General features: G+C 35.3%; 1 protein-coding gene across 2 annotated transcripts in view; it reads right to left on the reverse strand.

Annotated features, from left to right (window-relative positions):
• SNTG1 (syntrophin gamma 1) overlaps positions 1 to 19,695 on the reverse strand; it is a 153,191-nt gene that overhangs the window by 27,310 nt on the left and 106,186 nt on the right. For both annotated transcript variants that reach the window (XM_084205527.1, XM_084205526.1), the window contains exons 12-13: positions 18,229 to 18,345; positions 14,111 to 14,182 (exon numbers count right to left, since the gene is read on the reverse strand). In XM_084205527.1, coding sequence (XP_084061653.1) covers positions 14,111 to 14,182; positions 18,229 to 18,345 — 189 coding nt within the window. The remainder of the gene's footprint in view (positions 1 to 14,110; positions 14,183 to 18,228; positions 18,346 to 19,695) is intronic.

Below are 19,695 nucleotides of genomic sequence, written 5' to 3' on the forward strand. Positions count from 1 at the left end.
TGTTCTATTTTCTTTATAGAGGCTAGAGAAAGCAAGTTCATATTTCTGCAGGCTTACAAAATCCAAGACACAATTAGTCTTTAAATGGATACTGTAGGTAGAGACGATAATGGCTGCCCATGGTTAGGTTGCTGGCTTTGGTCCTGGAGGAAAAAATTACTTTTGGCTTTACTTTCAACATAACATCACATAATGGATGATGGGGTATAAATATTTAATAATTAATGATTGCTAGTATTGGTAATTGGTACTAAACCAAAAAATAAGCAAGTTAATCAGGAAATCCATTCATTAAAACATGTTCACTTATTTTTTTAACTTTATTTATATAATAAAAAGGATGCTTTATGCTAAAATTCAGGCATGTAATTTGTTCTTGGGGAAAATAGGTTTTCAGAAAAAGCTTTAATTAATTTAGTCCCTGCCACATCAAAGAAGTTGCCACAAGTCACAAGCTCACCAGCTGTCCTTGCCAATACATCTGGAGATTTGGGTATAAGTAGCCTGCATGCAATTTTCAGAAAGTTACCCCATAGCAAAGGGCAGAGTTAAGCTGAGCAAAGGAGACTCACGGGACAGAATTGCCTTCTGGTTATACACAACTTGAATAGACCAAGGGGAGCACAACCAGCTGATACAAGCTGAAAGGGCAGCTTACATTGTTCAAGTCAGCTCTCCCTGGGGCAGAGAACCAGCAACCTAAAGCTGATTGAGAATAAAATATATAAAACAGGAACCTGTCTGAAACTACTCAGGTATAGAAGTAGGCAACGGGAGATCAAGCACTACTTTCCCCTTTCCATTCATTCAGTAGAAAAGTGACCAACCTGTACAAGAAAGTCAGTATAGCATTCACTCATGAATGCTTCTGCTTGAAGCATCCTTTACGATTTCTAGAGGAATCAGCTATGGAGGCATAATATCCTCTCTTTTTAATCACCATGAAAAAACAACTTGCTATGATTTTAAAATGACTAGTCACTGTGGAAAAATCTCCCTCCTTACTTCCATCAAGTGCTAAGCTTAGTAGATATACAGTGTTTCGTCATGTATGAAAAAATCAGCATAAACATCTTTGATCTTAAAAGACAGCATTTTCAAAATAAAAAAAAAATCTTGTTCCAGATTTTTCTTCCAAATATTCACAAGGATGTGTAGTTGAACCAGCTGGGTGTAGCTAAATAAGAGTCTATGTCCTAACAGAAACACCTTTTGTCTTTTTTTTTTAGTATCTCTTTCCCCTCCCTTTTTTTTCCTTTTCATTCAGGCCCTTCTACTAAAACTGAAGTGTCAGTTCTGTTCACAGTATGTCCTGACCAGCATTCAAAATAGAGGCTACAATATCCAGGTTGTTGCTAATGACATCTATGCTCCATTGCACACACAGCCACAAAGCACACAGAGCAGCAGCACTGTGACAAATGTTTAACCTTGTGGGTATGTGTAGCAACAAAACACAGCATCATAGAGTGGCTTGGGCTTGAAGGGACCTTAAAGATCATCCAGCTCCAACCCCTTATGGCCATGGGCAGTGAAACCTTTCACTTGACCAGGTTACTCAGAGGTCATCCAGTCTGGCCTTGAACACTCCCAGGGAAGGGGCATCCATAACTTCTCTGGGCAACTTGTCCCAGTTCCTCACTACCCCCACAATAAAGAATTTCTTCCTAACATCTAATCTAAACCTGCTCTCTGTCATGAGTACTGTCTCCTACATTCTGCCTTGTTTTGTCACTCTTGAAAAGAGCCCCTCTTCATCTTCCTTATAGGATCCCCTTAGATACTGAAAGGCCACCGTAAGTTCACCATGAAGCCTTCTCCCTTCCAGGCTGAACAATCTCAATTCTGGATGAGCAAAAGCACTGGAAAACCCTCACTCCCCCAGGGCAGAAAAGCTATTTCTTTTAGAAGTAGCTCTTCTTGTCTAACAAATCCTGAATGGGATCTTGAACTCCCTGTGATTCCAGAGCTAAACCTGATTGAATGGCCCTGTTAGCCCACAACCCAAAGGACCTATTCAGCATGGAGTGTGGCAAGACTTGTGTAAGGTATTTCCTGGGGAAGGTTTTAGTTCTTCATAGCTACAACCACAGAAGAAACTAAAAATATTTTGAACTCATCTTTACCTATTCATGTCTACAGTTAGTAGGGAATAAGCAAATTATTACTAAATGCAGCTTAAAACTTTTCTGAAACATGACTATGTGGGATCACACAAATCATTGACTTTACTATAACCCCTGTTTTCAGATGGGACAGAGCTTAGTGCATGGCTGAGTTCCAGAATGCATATCTCTATTTAGCTGGGCACAGCCAAGGTTTGAGGCTTTTACATTATACTCTTAGACTCTTCCAGTCTTACGGGCTTTTTTGTCTCCTATTGAGAAGAATATGCTGTCTAGGAACAAGAGAAGAGTTATTGCATAGACTGAAAAACAAAATGTTAGAAGTTTCATTGAGATTGATCTCTATTAAAAAGCACTTGAAAAATGCAAAAATCTCTGGAGGCTTTGAAGTGATTAAATAAAAACCTATGTATTTTATTATCAACATTGACAGTAAGAATTGTACTAGATTTTACTAAGCATTACATCAAACCCAGATGATGAAAAAAAAGCTAAATGGGATCTACAATAATTATCCAAGTTTTTGCTACTTACGTATGAAAACGAGAGCATGCTTTGATTTAGGAAAGACCTAATCAGTACTAGGTAGTATTTCCCCTCAGAGTTTTGCATATAAAAAGTTTAGAATATTTCATCCACTACATTATACTGTGACAAACAACAGACATAATGGACTCATTTATTATTGGAATTTCCATTCTGTGAAGTTCCTATTCAGAATGAAAACAAAATACAACATTTCCCCAAAAATAAAAATTTAACCAAATAATAATTTCTAATTTTGATTAGCTCTAATGTATATGCTTGTTATTCTGATATCACCATCTATGATTAGGTCCATGAGCAGAGAAGTGTAAGTCAAATACATTTAAATTATGTATTTTAGTTTTTCTAAAATTGCTAACATACAGATTAAGTATTCCTTTCCTAATCAGTGGTATTCCATTCTACATGTAAAAAACATTATGTGCAAGGTTCCCCTTAGTACTGCTTCTGCAACTTATCTGTTTTTTCTGCAAGATCTTTCTTTAGTTTTTCTTTAGCTTTCTTTAGTTTTGCATTTCTTCTCAAGCATTAAAAATCTGTATTTTAGGTTTATAGAATGTAATAATTTATGCAATAGATAACTGGACAAAACAATATGTGGGCAAACCTAAAAGATAGCTATCCAAATGTCCTTAAAAGACAGGAATTTTAAGCACTTTTAATTTTTTTTTAAGGAATCCCGCTGGGAATTGTCCAAAAGTCAGCAAATTTAAAAAAAATACCAAAAAAAAAACTTGTCAGAAGTCTCAAAACCAGGTCTGGATGAAGCAGGAATCTTAATTAATAAACTTTTATCAAACCACTTCTTCAATTAAAACATAAATGTCATTCTACCCATTTAAGAATCTGCTATGACCCTGTGTTATTATATTCATTTACTAGTCAGTGATGGGCATGAGCCAACTTCATGTTGAGTTTTTGAGAACTCTTTCATACTGATAATGATTAGTTGTACCGTTTGCCCCTGATGTTCTCGTTGTGAATTAATAAAACTCTCTGAAGAGAAGCACACACAAAACTTTTGGCAGTATGCTGATTCTCACTAGAGGGAATGCAGTCCTGCTGAAGGATGGGCTGTGACGAAAGACATTGGCTCACACCCAGCTTCAGGGTAATCCAGCATCTCTGCTGACAGGACAGTATGACTCCTGCTTGCCTAATTAATAATGATATCCATGTTAAGTGAGAGTAATAAATTTGTCCATGGGAACTAAGCATGGCTCATTAAGCTGGTCCTTTCAAATTAAGGCAGAATGCCTCTTTATCACTAAACAGTGACTTCGCCTTCTCTTCTGCAGGGGTAATCTCTTCTCTTTTGTAAGACTGCTCTTTCCAGAAGCAGCACTACTTCTTTTTGATCACTTGTGGCGTTTCATTTTAAGTAGGATGAGTGCATTAAATATTCATATTTTGGCTATTATTTAAATATGCTAAGATCCAGGAGGCCCTCACCTCTTGTGATAGTCAGTGAGAGTTGAGTTCTTCTATTTTACAAAGCTGTCTGCAACAGTAAACAAACATTTGCCACTTTCATGCTACTGGCAAGATTTTTACTCAAGAGATGCTCAAGAATTTTCTGGAAGTCTGATTTACCTATAAAGTTATAGAGCATGGCACATGTATTTTTGCCATGGAACTGTCAATGTTAGTGACACCAGTGAACAGTTTTTGACATGAACAACAATCCATGTAAGATGTTCAAAACCATACTACATGTAGTAGTAGTTTTGACCATACTACTCGTAAGACTTGCAAGAAAAGACTTGCAAGAAAATTATATGTCAGCAGTTAAAATGAGGCAAGTATTCATGTCTCTCATATTAATTATAACGGTTCTTCAAAACACATAAATGATAAAATGTTTTCTTTGTTAACTAGTTCAGACAGTTCTACCACAATAAACCCGTCCTATCATAATCAAGATTCAAACCTAGCATCTAAATTCTCTGAAGATAAAAAGCATTTTCTCATGCAATCTCTCCAAAGCAACTGTAAAAATGAATCACATCATGCCTTTACACTTGCTGGCAGCAGTGCCCTGATAGTTTTACTGTTTGTGTCCCCTTTTACATATCAGTTCTGGCTACATAAACATACATCCTTCTTTCTAAGGGCATATAATGATCTACTTCTTCAGCAGGAATTTTCAGAACACTTTGCTTGAGCATCACCATTAGTTGCTATGGTGATGGTTCTAATAGCATTTACAGGCAGCGGGGAACAGATTCATTCCAGAGTGAAAAAAAGATACAGCTTCTCCAACATATCCTCATTTCTCAAGTAATAAATAAATAATATCCATGAAGGCATGCGTTTGTACATAGTTCATCTTATTTGAACCCTTCTGAATTTCATTGTTAAGAAATGTAAAAAAAAAGTTGAAATTGCAGATATCTATGCATACACATATTTAAGTAAACACAGAATTGCAGCCAAACTAAAACTGGACAGAAAATATTTTGATGTTCAGATTTGACAAAAAGCATATTTACTCATGGGGGACACTGCTTCTAATTGCAGGAGAAATTTTAATTTCAATTAAATTTCCATTAGAAAGATCTGTCTGGTGGCTGAAGAGAAATAGAAAGGTTCCTTCTCTGTATTCCATTAGGTTCAGCATTAAGCTTGAATCTCTTTCCTATTCTGCCTGAAAAGGAAAATTTATTTCCTATTCTGCCCGATTAAAAGACAGTCTTGAAGACCCTCATTTGAATCAGAGCAAGAGTCTGAAAATAGGTTTCTTCTGAGTCAGTGCCATAATTGTGTCTATTTCTTAATGAACTCTACAAAGAAACTTGTTTATTTTTTTGCCATATGAGAAAAATTTTCAAAATGTTCATAAAACCGACTAATCTTTTGAGGAAATAAACTATTCTAGTACTTTCTGGAGAGGCATTCATTATTATTTTCTGATACATAGAAACCAGAGATGAGTATAATTACAAACAGATACTAAAAAATGTGCTGATCATCTCTTTAGAGAGTTACTAAGTTTTTTTACCTCTCCAAACTTTGAGACATTATTTGCTGGAAATTAAGTTCAAGGACAGATGCCATAAGAGTAAATATAATGATAATGGATAGCAATGTTAAAGAGTGATCCTATCTTTTCATTCTGACCCTTTTTTAAAATAGTATCTCAAATTTAAATATTAGTTGTGTGTCTGAGGATATTGCCGTATTTTATATTATAGTTAAAACAGCTAAATCAGTTCTGTAAAATAAATTAGAAAAAGGAATTAAATTGGATTGTCCCAATTAAAAAGAAAGAAATAAACAGAGAAGCATCAGCCCCCAAATCTGCTTTTTGGGCTGCTCTGGGACTTCCATTGTTTGGACTAGCAATGGCTGATTCAGGGACAGGGACACTTTTGCTGCCCTTGGGAAGAAAAGTTAAGATCTACTAAACCAAAATTAGTTTCTGGGCAAAATTTGACTGTTACCATTTTGAAGATATCATTCTGAACATGCTGCATCCCCATGGCACAGAGGAAGAAAACCTTCCCTATATTTCCAGCTGTTGGGAGTTGTCATCCTACTGGCCATGGTGAGAACAGGATACTCTACACTTCCTTAAAGTGTCTACGCACCTCCTCAACAAGAAAAAAACCAGCTGGCTCAACAGCAGAAGTGGACAAAGAAATTACATGGAAGAAAAGTGCTTTTTATTCTCATTTCGTCAGTTTTTGTGTTTAGGTTTTTTACCTCAGCTTTAGATGTATTTGTATTAAAGGCAGGCAAAGATCTTTTAAAGGTCTTTCTCATGAAAGACAGAAACATCGGAAGAAGAAGCATTAAACTTGATTTAACAAAAGTTTGGAAAATTACCTACCAAACTGATTGTTTGTTATATTAAAAGAATTACCTGCTTGAGTGCATACTCTTTCTTATTTAGCTTCCTTTCTTTTTTGGACCGAATTCCTTACTCAAATAGCTTGTCAATACATTTTGTCAAGGTGAGCGTACATAAGAGTAGCACAGTGAAAAGCATTTGTGTTGAATATCACTACGTCAGAAAATTTCTATAAACAAGTGTGTAAAAAAAATTACTTGACATGTACTTGCTCACAGTGCTAAGAAAAAAGATTAAAAAAGGACTGTGGTAAAAAAGATCCTATCATAAAACAATAAAATAAAGATTTTTTAAGACATTAATATTTTGGGTCTCACTGCTGGCTCTGGCTGTTGACAGTAATCAACATTTAGACCTCCACTGAGAAGAGAATGCACCCAATGAAGTTTTGAATAGTAGTCCCTGAGACAGGAACACTTTATTTCACATAAGGATTGGGACACAGTTTCAGTGAAAACCACAAAATTATCACTGCTGCATCACTGCTGCCTAGAGTCACAAATTCTTTGTGCAATAGGATTGCAGCATCTCAAGCTAAATTTAAGTATTGCAATAATCAGAAATAAAGATAGGAAAAAATTCAAGTAATTAAAGTCCATGACCATAAAAGAAGAGAAAATTGTTAAATAAGAGAAAAATGTTCCACAAAAATCTACTAAAATTGATAAGTTAGAGTATATTAGCTAATACAATACTGAATCACTCCAATCTTTAGATATGCTCTGGTTAGATTAAGTCAATGGAGGGAAACTTCTCAAGCTGCAGATAAATCTCAAGTATCTTGGATTTAAGACACATACTTGTCTTTCCCAAGTATCCTTACACAGTATTTATATTTCACACCTCATTTCTGCTCTTTTTCAACGTTCCCTTTGCCTTATGTTAAAAGTTAATTTGGCTTTGCTTTTCAAGGATGTTGCAACAGCACTGTCAGTCTCATAACTAGACAGGCAACAAAAAGCAATTTCTGAAACGGAGAGGTTGCAGAAGTAATTTAAAAGTTTATTTCTCTATCTGTTATTCTTTTTGTTTTCCTCTGTGTGTTTATCTTGTTATTTCTTCTAGGATGAAGGATCAGACTCTCAGATTGGCAGCCCCAGCACAACGCAAGTCATTTATTTTTCACCCAAAAGGTGACAGTTTATATTAATATTGCATAAGAAATGTCAGAAAAAGGCAGAGAGGGGGGGAATTAATAAAAAATGAGAAACCTCTCTAAAGTTAACAGGAAACATGAAAAGCCTTATTTAATAAGTTTACATTTCAAATATTGTTTGTCCTTTCTCTCTATATCAGACAAAAAATGAATAAGTCTCTGTGCAGCAGTAGTTGTCATGCATGAAATAACACTGCCTCTTTGCTTTCAGAAAAGTCCCTTACATGGTGCTGCACAGTTACAGCAACATCAACACCTTTTACACACAGGGCCCAGTAAATTTATCCAGATGAACACAGATTAGGGCTTGTAGATGTTGAGGAGAAATGAACTGAAATGACATACGGAATCACAGGAAAGGTGTATGACCTCACCCGAGGCGCAGCCATCTAGTGCCTATCTCTGTGCATGATAGGAGCAGCTACACACCAGCTTACACTTTAAAAGATCCAGGGGTGAACATTCAGTGGCCTTGTCAGGAGCTCAATTTCAATACAGAAGTTTTTCTTTATGGCCTAACTGAAGTTAACTTAGTGTTATAGCCTTGATGCCAGTGTACATACAGATATTTCTGACTATTACTATTTCTCTTATCCTAGATGACAACTGTAATTGTATTTAGGGTGCAAATAGATCCTCTCTTCTGTGGAATCATTATACAGTCTTAAATGTAGGACAGAAGGCAAACCAAAGACTGAAAATTACTTCAATTGTTTTCAACTGAATACTCAACAGTTAGCATTCCTTCCAAGAACCTGGCTAAACCCCAGCTGAAAATCAAATATTCCTTGGATGCAGCATCAACTTATTCGTAAAAGGAATGCATTACTTCTGCCTCTTTAGCATTGTGAGTGTGAAGTATTTTAGTGGAATCACATCAGGATGCAAGGCTCACCATTGAGCAAACCATGTGAATGACAGACCTAAAAATATGTTCTCTACCTGCACTTTATATGTTTACGTGTCTATTGGCATGATTTTTAAAACTTACCTGAATACAATAACATTGTCAGTAGTTTCCCATCCTTTTTATATCATCCTTTTCCCATATTTGGCTTACTGGAAATGGACAGCATAATTACAGGCAATTTAAGTGGGAATAATTAACATAACTACGTTTGAGGATTTTACACATACTAAAAGCTAAAATAAGGAAGGAATCACAAGTCTTCTGAGACACCAAGTTGGTCCTGATTAATATAGCAAGAAAATTATAGCTGCACTGATGTGAATGGTACTAAATGTAAACACCAATGATTCACTACCCTGACATGTTGCCAGCCTGCCTTCCACAGTTATCCTCATTTCATTTCAGAGCTGATCTGACACTTGAATGTGTTTCCTGTTTTATGTTGAATAAAGCATGATCTAACTGTGAATCTCCAAATATTTTTGCATGCCAATGAAGATAGGAGGCAGGTGACTAAACTATAGAAAGCATTTTCTCACAATTACAAGGAGATGTTTGGATGAGCTGAAGAACATAAGTAACTGAAACAAAAAGGACAGAAAAGTGAAATTTTTTTATTACTCTTCATAATTTACCTGAAATACATAACAAGCCTTTTCCTACCCTATATGGAAAAAATGTTTAAATATTTTAACTATTTACAAATGTATCTAAGGTACTTAAATCTTGTTAACTTATACACACTTACACATGTATACTCTGTCAAAACACACATGTTAAAACTGTGTATCAAGAGGTACCAAAAAGACAAAAAAAAAAAAGACAAAAAGACAAAAAGCTAAATCAGATGTGAAATACTGAACACAATAAGGCCCCTTGCCTTTTTGAAGTTAGTGATAGAATTACCTGCTTTTCTGGAATATTGAATGTTGTGCAATTGAAACATTAAAATTAGTTGGCTGTTAATGGGGCTTTACCCCCCAAAATAAAGGATAAGGTGAAACAAGCTTCTGAGAGAATAAACTATAAATATTTATTGATAGCAAATTCTTCCAGCAGTTCCATTGAAAATGACAGAGATACATTTCAATGTCAAAAGTGGTATCATTAAATTATCTTCCTGACCAACTTCTCAACACGAACCACAGATTTTCATCCACATGCTGGTGTCACTGTCTCATTAGCATTAGTCTGAATAAATTTGTGATTAAAAAAAAAAAGAGTGTTTTAAATGCTATCAACTTCTTACTGGTTCAAATGGTGTGCCCCTGGTTCAAGTGGTTTAAATGGTATCAACTTCTTTCACTGACTAATCAGCACAGCTGTTACAGTTCTTACCTGCTTCACCATTTTAACTTGCCTGACATTAATTTCTATTCAATTTCTTATTACTTGCTTATTTTTAGGGTTAAAGAATTCTTCAGTGCCTTGTTTTCTCTCTGCTTCCACTCCTTAATAAACAGATCTATTGAATTTTTAATAAATTATTTCAAATGCTTACCAATTTATGCATTTACCCCCCCAGGTCTTAAGTTATTTGCATAAATGCTCCTTTTACATCAAACATAGCCCACTGCTGTTTGCCATTATCTCACAATTAATAATTTAAACCAATTAAATTAAAAAGTGATTTTTGTACTCAGCCAGCTTTACCTAAGTTTCATGTCAATAATTATTATTTCATTCCCAAAATCTTGACAATTAAGAGCTTCATATTTATGAGAGATGTATTTTTATCTGGTAGTTTATAAACTTTATACAGAATCTTTTTTTGTATTACATTATTGTTATGGTAGTGTATGAAAGTGGTTATGAGGGTTTGGGGTTTTTCTCTATTTTTTTTACTGTATAAAATTGTAAATACTGAATTAGGGGACCAATGACACTTTGCTAAATTTCTTCCAATAAAACTGTTTTTCACACAGTGAAAAGACTGCTTTTTAAAGTGTATTTTTATGCTTCAAATTTTAAGGATCTTCCCGGTCATTTAGAAGGTCCTAATCAAATTAGAATAGGGACTAATGCCTTGGTTCTACTTCCTTCTCTTTGTAATATGATCCAGAAAATAAAAGAAAATAGTATACAGTTACAAAAAAATAGTGATTTATTTGATGAGCATTATAAATATGAATCCACTAGCTATAAACTACATAATAATCTCTGACATCTCCAAATAAGGTGCAGAACATCCTGGCTTTTAGCTGCTTGACACCAAGGCAACTGTGACATTTTAAAATGGCATCCCAATCTTCTATATTGTTTGTGAAAAGAGTCAGAGCTTTTGGAAAGGATACTAGAGGAAAAAGAACACTAAACACATGCAAGTGAATATAAAGAAAACATTGGTCATGGTGGCAGCCAAGTTTTGGGTTTTACTTAACTTTTTTGGACTATATACTCTTCCTGAAGATGAAATCAGTTAAGTACTTTGTCGTAGACAAAGTATTGTGTAGACATTAATATTTATTTGCTGTTTTAATATTTCTACTGTTACCAGAAAAGGAATTATTCTCTCATCCTGAACCACTAAAATAGGCATTCAGTATGCATTCAGTAGGATCTGGGAGCTCATATTCTCCACTGTAGGGCTTCTGTCAGGAAGAGAAACTGAGGAAACTGAGGAAAATAACAATTCTTTTTTAAAAGACAAACTTAGGATAGTAAGTCTCTCTAATCCAGACTGTTCTTGTAAATTTCATCAGAATTTTAGTCACAATTAAGGAGTGGAAAATGGAGAAAAAATACTTACAGACATATTAAGTAAAGTCCTGTCTCTGTGGCATGAGGTACAGTTATTGAACTTGCCAGTATATACAACAGTAAATACCAGCTACCTTGGGTGACATTGCATCCTAATGAATGTAAATCTGAATATGGACTTTTTTTTTTTAGTATCTCATTAAAAAGCAAGCAAGCCATGCAATACAGATACATTTTGCTTGGTAAATGATGTGGTAACACTTAACTCTAAAGCACTACTTCTCACTCCTGAGCTAACTCATACAGAGGTTAGCACAGCCTGCTTGCAAGTCCTACTTGAAGTGAATATTAGCCAGAAAACCTGTGTCATCCTTCAAGTCAAATAGATTTATAACAAAAGTAGGATTTGAGGTACTGTAAAAGGCAAGTAGTTTGAAGGTGACCACAAAACACCAGAATAACCTTTTTTTTTACATGGCCTCTGGTTCAGTAATATCCATGGGGCTTGTTCACATGGGTCTAAAAACCATTCATTGCTTAAATGGAGACTTTAAAGATGCTGGCATAAAAGCTGAACAAAACCTTGAGTTTCTACAGATGTTCAATATAGCAGTGTAATGGGAAGCTGTTTTTCTTGGTTTTATTTGCTTTTATATTTAGTGAAACCATAGTTAAGTTCTATAGCAACTGCTGTAGAAAACTAGAATGTGGTGAAGATTAATGCTCCAATGTCAGAAGCTGCAATTCCATTGCAATGATTTTCCCACTTCCAGTTTTTATTATTTACAGGTTTTTGTCAGCTAAAGAACCAGCTTGAAACATTTCAGCATTTTATAAACCTGACCATATTTACAGAAAATACACAAATAACTGAATATGAATAAAGTGATAAAGAAACACATAAATTACATTCTTATATTACTTATGCTGGAATTGCCTCTCTGTTAATATAGTCTGAGGCTGGATGATCTACACCTCTTTCCAGACAGTTTGGATGGCTGGATGATAAAAAATCCCCAGCATATTTGTACTCTTTTCTGTGCTTTCACACATTGCCAGAAAGGCCCTGTTTTAGGTTTTACTGCTTTGTGCACCGTCTCCTTGGTTGTAATAACTTCTGCTACATGGCTGAGAAATGGAAATATACCAAAAGAACCCATGTATTGATGTACAGGAATAGGAGACACAGAATAAAGGAGGGAAAAGAAAAACGGCAAAAATTGCAAGTGAATTAAGAAGACAATTAAGAAAGCAAATGGCTAAAAGGAAAGAAGAAGGACCTTTAAATTAAAGAAAATTGTATGGCACACATTCCATACATTTCTGTTCAAAGAGTATAAAAAAGTCTTTGGATAAGTCATAAGGAGGAGTCATCCTGGCTCCAAAGCACTTAGTTCTCTGACAAAGAGGAGCTACCTTGATGCTTATTGCATTAAGCCCAAGGCCTGAAGGAATCAGAGGTTACCAAAGGGGAAAAGGAAAAAAATGCAAGTAAGAAGTGGTATTTTTCAACTCTTTCCAAGCCTGAGTGTGTTCTCACAGCTTTGTTCACTTACACCCTCAGTGCAACGCCTTCACCAAGTGAACAACCTGTCCTGTTACTCCTCTCCCCACACGAGCTGTGATGAGGAGCCAATATTTGCACACACTTGGTAATTGAAGGACATCCCACAGGGATGGGATGTTTTGTGCTTGGGAGGTTCTATTCCTTAAAGAAGATGCCAGACCTCACAGCCAACATAGCAGTAAAATAAAACTTTTCACTTCTCTGTTCAGATCACTGCAAAGAGGATTTTTTCAGATTATAAACTTGGGGGAGGTTTTTACTTTGGTTTTTGGGCTTTGTTTTTAGGTTTTGGTTTTTTTTTAAGTCTCAAGTGCAAAAAGTTTCTAAATGTTATTGAGCCACTGCAACTTTAATCTGCCTCCCTAAGGAAAATATAGTGCACCTATGTGACCTACAAACCTAAGAAATGTACCATTTATGTCAGTAAAGGGTCTTCCCAGTGGAAAACACTTTTTAAAAGCATGTTATTTTCATCTTTCTTGTTGATTCTAGACTGCCTCTGCCTAGATAAAATGATAGAAATGTTAAAATTACCTTTAATGTAATTTGGACCAAAAAACCCCCAAGACCAACATAAACCAGAAAGCATTTCACATGAATAGAAAAAGGCATCTCTTTTCCTTCTCATTTGAGAAATTTTGAGCATCTGGTTTTTTACTGTGTTTAAAACAGAGAAAAGAGCAGATAAAATAATTCTGATTGAATTCACAATTAAAAATTTGAAACAATGTAGAATAATGGTCTTATTTAACTTGCTACTCATAATTTTAGCTTTCTAAACATATATCACTATCTCTTCTCATTTATTACACTTCAGACAGACTAAAGAAAATGGAAAAAATAAGACAAAAGTTCTCAGAAGGGTATTGCATATTTTAAAGGCTCGGCTCTGAGTCCTAGTGAAATCATACATTGCAGCTGCTATTCGTTCCATCAACATATTTGAAAACAACCACAGTGATCACTGCTTCTTTAGATCCTCCCTTAGAAAAGGAAGTGTTACACTAGTTAAACGTGACATTGAAGTGAAGCTGTAAACCCCATTCAGCATTATGGAGAAATAAGTTAGTTTTCTAGTCAAAATCAGTTTCTTTCCAATTTTGCCATGCCTTCTAGTTTGATTCTGTACCTACTGACACCAGAACTTCTGACATTTTACTTTAAAGGGAAAAAAAATAGATCTCTTTCTGAAAGGTAGAGTTATGCTCTTGTCTGTCAAAGTGGCAATTTATTTTATACTTTCTTATCATACCTTGAGAATTTTGCACATTATCTCATAAACTGAAAATGTTTTCTCAGCTCGTGTCCAATCCCAGGTTGTGACCTTTAAAAAACAAACAAAACACAAAATAAACCTTTATTAACAAAGAAAAAAAATCCCTAAACTATTTACATTGATTAAAATACATTCAGAAAGACCAAGCACTGCCTCAAAGCAACAGCTAGCAGGGACCAGGCTCTTCCATCCGGGCAATGCTTAGGAGACGTCCTCCCTGTCCTTACGATGCAGTTCCTTTGCATGCAGCCTGCTCTATGCAAAGTGAAGACACTTCCCCTGGGAACTTGCAGAGTTTGCAGTGAGATCCTGAGAGGATAAAGCCCTTGAATTTTCGTCTCACAGAGCCAGGGCCCTGCCTACTGGGAAACATACTTCCCACCACTTTCCTCCTTGTTACTGCGTGCCACTGTTAGCTCCCAACCTCCTACAACCTTTGCAAATCCATAAAACCCGTCTCCAACCTTGCAATGTCCCAGACACTTACCCCACATCCCTTGAGATCCAGAGGGGAAAAAACCAAGCATGAAACAACACAGGCAGATATTAATTTTCCTTTTTTCTTACCAAGATCAATCTACTCCTAAATTCTAACAAACTGAGAATTGAAGAATAGTCTTTTTTTTTTTCTTTTTGTTTTGGGATTTTACAACTGTTTTTAACTGTGTTCATTGTAAGCAACTGTTTTACACAGAAAAATACATTTATAGAAGAATGAAAATAAATAATGGAAGGGTAGGAGTAAAGACTTAAATGAGACAGAAAGGGACAGATGAATATATTCAGTAAGGGAAGAGTCAAGGCAATATCAGAACAGTGTATAAAATTTCCAAGGAAAGTGCAAGCAGAAAACAGGAAAATGTTAAAAATCTCAAAATAAAGAAGAAAGCAAGCATAAAATAGAATGAAATTGAGGTTATAAATGAAAGAATAATCAACTTGATGGTAAGACACTTTGGACAGTGGCCCATATCCAAAGGAAGACAGCTGCATCATTAAATTTCTTAGACACAATGAAGAGGTTGATGAAAACACACATTACTGCTTCTACCAGATTCAGAATAAACTTATTGAAAGTTTAAAAAAATTTAAAAAAAATAGTTTCTAGAGCCCAAGGAACAAAATATTATACGAGATCAATTTACATCTTATTTAAAAAGAAAGTAATCATTAACTGATCAAAATAATTTTGATCTTGTATGAGAAAATTCTGTATCTAACTAATTTTTACTTATAATTGCTGTAATGGAAGGTCCTTTAAGGAAATCACAGGCAGGAATTAAAGGTTCAAAAACACAGTCTTATAGTTACTCTTCTATTAGAATTTTCTTTATATACAGTCATTGTCAAATGTAGTCTTCACTATCTTATTGAACTGTGGGTATTAAACCACAAGTTACTCTTTCTCCTATGGAAAGAAAGATAAATTTCTCACCGTGAACAGAAAAATGGGGAGAGGAGCCTTGCTACAGCCCCACTGAGCCCAGATCACCCAGTCACACCAGATGAAGTCCTATTGTGCCATGAGGAAAAGTCATTATTATTGCTCCTGAAGCACTAAGTCATTTGAAGCTGTGTTTAAAAATTTACTATAGGCTCCATTCTTTGGGGGGAAATGTAAGAGCTCCCTCTTCTCCCCTGGTTTCCTGATTTTGTTTGTAACGGTAAAGGGACTTCCTTTCAGGTCAAAACAAAACTGAAAACTTAAGACACCCATAGAAATCGCTGCACCATTCAATTTTAATGTTTTAATTTAAAATATTTGGCTTTTTCTCAAGATAAATTTCCAATTATAAATTGGAAGAAATTGAAACCTGCCAGAGTTGACACAATTAATAATTCTAAAGAAGGAAAAGTGACATGAAATAAAATAAAAAGTAATAGTAAGAAAGTAATTTTCTTTAGTAATTTCAAGATGAAAATAAGAAACACTAGGATTGCTCTTTTATCTGAGCATGGGAAGTAGAAATACTATTGATCAAACAGATAAAAAAAGAGGCAGGGGAGGCTGTTGATAGACATCATTTAAACACATGCTTCCCTAATGTGTTAGACTTTGGCAGAGACTGGGGAAATACTTTTGCTTGATTTTCTGGTTAAGAAAGTTTGCAGGACATCTCTTTTCAGAAAACCACTTTGCCCAAGCAGTTTATACTGCACATATAATTAAAGCAGTTTTTATTTTAACTACACTTTATACATCTCCTAAAAAGAAGCTCTGAAACTGTCATTGAAATTTTGTTTATAATATTTTCTAATCCCTGGAAGAGACAAACCTTTAGAATAGCAAACTTAACTGTATGGGTAAAGGTCTGCATATAGAAAATAGGATTTTAGAAGTGTGCAATTATTATATACATTAAACGTTGGAACTGGATGAACTTCAAGGTCCTTTCTAACATAAACATTCTATAATTCTATGTCTTTAAGGCACCTCTGTAGGCAGCTCTTTAAGGCAGCTCTGTCCTAAAAAAAGCATGCTTATCATTCTGCTTCCCTCCTACTCCATGAAGAGAAAATATTTTTCTCTGCATTTGAACAGTTGAGGATGGATTTCTTGTCTTATACAATAACGGCTTGCCAAGATTTTCCTTACTGATGTCACCATGGTTCAGATTCTTCATTGAACATGTTCCTTTCACACCCATTAATCACCCCCCATCAGACATTTACCCCCTAAAAATATATTATTCCTATAAATTTATGATTCTTCAGTAAAGAGGTTTGTGGTCTCTTCCATTGCTCTTAAAAAAGAATAATCCTCCTCTTTTGTATTGAACAGGATTTCTCATCATTGTCTCTGATTCTATCTAGTACCCAGAATGGAGCTGGTTTTACCTGAAAGGCAGCAAATGCTCAAGTAGGTCTGGCAAAGACAGGTGAGATGTTTTTGAATTAAGGTGCTCATTAGCATAATCTGACATTTTAATCAGATCCTGACAAATTAATTAATAGACCTGAGAGAGCCAAAATCCCACACCCATAAACTAGTCTACAGACATTAAACACATGTTGTTTTCATTTCATACTTACTTCCATTCCCCATGTCTTTCACATGTTTTTAAACCTTTTGCTCAATGAACACCAATAGTTACTGATGATCAATCTATAGATTTGCAAGACGACTTTGAGCTACCTCAGGAAGATATTGCCCCAAGAGGTGGTAGATGCCCCATCTCTGAAAACATTGAAGACCAGGTTAGACAGGCTCTGACCAACCTGCCCCAGTTGAAGGTGTGTCCCTGCTTGCTGTAAGGAGGTTGGACTAGGTGACCTTAAAACTCCCTTTCAACCCAAATTATTTTATGATTCTGTTTCAGGCAGGAAGGAGCTACAGCCTGGATCTGACAAACACAGGGTTTAGCAGCAGTCAGAAAGGTCACCCAATAAACAGGAAAAATTAATCCACATGACTCTTCCTGCTGCAGGCATGGATGGGACTGCTACTGTCTCCTTAGCAACTGGCTTGAAAGTTAGCTAGAAGATCTTTACTGTATCTTAGATGTACCATAAGACAGTGAAAGTAAATTGCTGAGTATAAGACGAGTGCTAAAATTTTGCCTGGTGTTCCCAGTGAAATTCCAATTTAACTTAAACAATTTCATTTGATTCCCTACCTTCCTTTTGGTGCTCCCAAGCAGCAAAAACTTACATTCAGGATGGAATCTAAATAGAGCCATATTTCCATCTCTACAGCATGTAAAAAGCTTTGATATTTCCCCAAATCTCAGCAGTTTCTCTAGGATGATTGTTCAGTTTAAATCTAACCATGTTGCTTTGGGCCTGTTCTGTCTGCCAAAAAAAAATTTAAAAGTTCCCTTTTAACATGAGCAGACTTCTCTTTTATAATTATATTTCACTTTTTAAAGTGTTCATTTAAGTGTGAGAAAATAAGTTCTTGCTAGATAGCCAATCATCTGATGAAGATCTGTTTTCTATCACTTCTACACCACACACCCTGGAACTCTTCAATGCTGTTAGTTAGTCCTGCTAGCCCACTGAGTGGTATCTCATTGTGAAAGTCTTGTACACATTATGTGACATTATTTTATTTAATTACATTTATTCCCACTAAGCATAAGAAACATACTTACTGGAGGTGCTATGAATTTATACAGGGAAGATCCCCTCAGTGCTAGAAACTTTGGTGTGTACATTCGGTCCTGAAGGGAGTCTTGTTCCCGTTCTTCCGTCCAGCCCATGTAGACTATCTGACAAAAAAATCAATAGTGTTGACAATTTCTCAGAAATTTTCTTTTGTTGCAAGTATTTCACAAGCATAAACTGATGTCTGTCAAATTCAGCATAGCTGCAAATCTTGAACTCCAGACACAATATCGTACATCAGCAGTTTTTATAAGTGATGCCTGTCAGGCATGCAAAAACATGAGAAGAAATACTTATTGTACTAGCAACAACAAAAAACCTAAATCACACACTCCAGGGGTGTTAAAGGTGTATTCTACATGTTTGCTGACAGATCAGTCAGTGAAATTTAATGCAAGTGAAGTGTAAGGAGCCACCTAGTCAGGAATTCTAAGTTAAGCAGCTGCTATTATACAGCAACATAGATACAGCCTCCACATGCAAGTTCACAGTTACACATTAAACAATATGATGTTACAAACAAATTTCATTTCCAATTAATGTAAATTTTTTATTTGTTTTTTTTACTCCCTGAAAATCTCTGTGTAGGAGTTTTGAACAATATGATGTTACAAACAAATTTCATTTCCAATTAATGTAAATTTTTTTTTTTTTGTTTTTTTACTCCCTGAAAATCACTGTGTAGGAGTTTTGAACCTTTTTGCTTAGAAATAGGAGATGAGAAGCCTATTTTCAATCACTGTTTTGAACAGACTTCATAAATAGCTACAATTCTAGAATCCTGTAGACTCTTAACACTACCTGCAATCTCCTAACACAGATGTTTGAGCTAGAACTTATTCCAGCTCAATTTAGGATGTCATTTCCTACATATCCTGTTAATTTTGAGGTATTTAATATCAAATTGTTAAAGAGTAGAAGAACATGAGTCACCACTATGCCAGCTCCTGGAGAGCCACTGAAGAGGGAGTAGACACATCATGGGACATTTGATTTATAACTGTGCCATTAGTAATAAAATACATTTTCCAGTGTGCACGGGTACACTACTGCTATGGAAAATAGTCCAACCCATATTTCATACAGTGCTGCTCATGGGATAGATCTATTTTTAAAAGTCTCTGTGAAACTGATCTCTACACTAACAAAGAACAGGACATTGTCTTAAATGTCAATAACAATAACGTAAAGAAAATAGTAATAATTATGTAATGAAAAGGTAAAAAAGTCAACAAGTTTGTAAGCGCACCAGTGGTATTAATGTCCCTAAAATGAATGTTTTTACTGCATGCTTTTTCCTCCCAGATTTTAAATGTTGTGTACCTTTTGAAAAGAAATTTACACTAGTCTATTTCTGTACTTTTGGGCAGAGAAATTTCAGCAACATTTCTTCATGGTATATGCATTAAAATAAATAGTGTGTCTATTGTTTTTCTTTTCCTCTCTTCTTTTTT

This window comes from Fringilla coelebs (assembly GCF_963513975.1).
Source record: "Fringilla coelebs genome assembly, chromosome: 1".
NCBI lineage: Eukaryota > Metazoa > Chordata > Aves > Passeriformes > Fringillidae > Fringilla > Fringilla coelebs.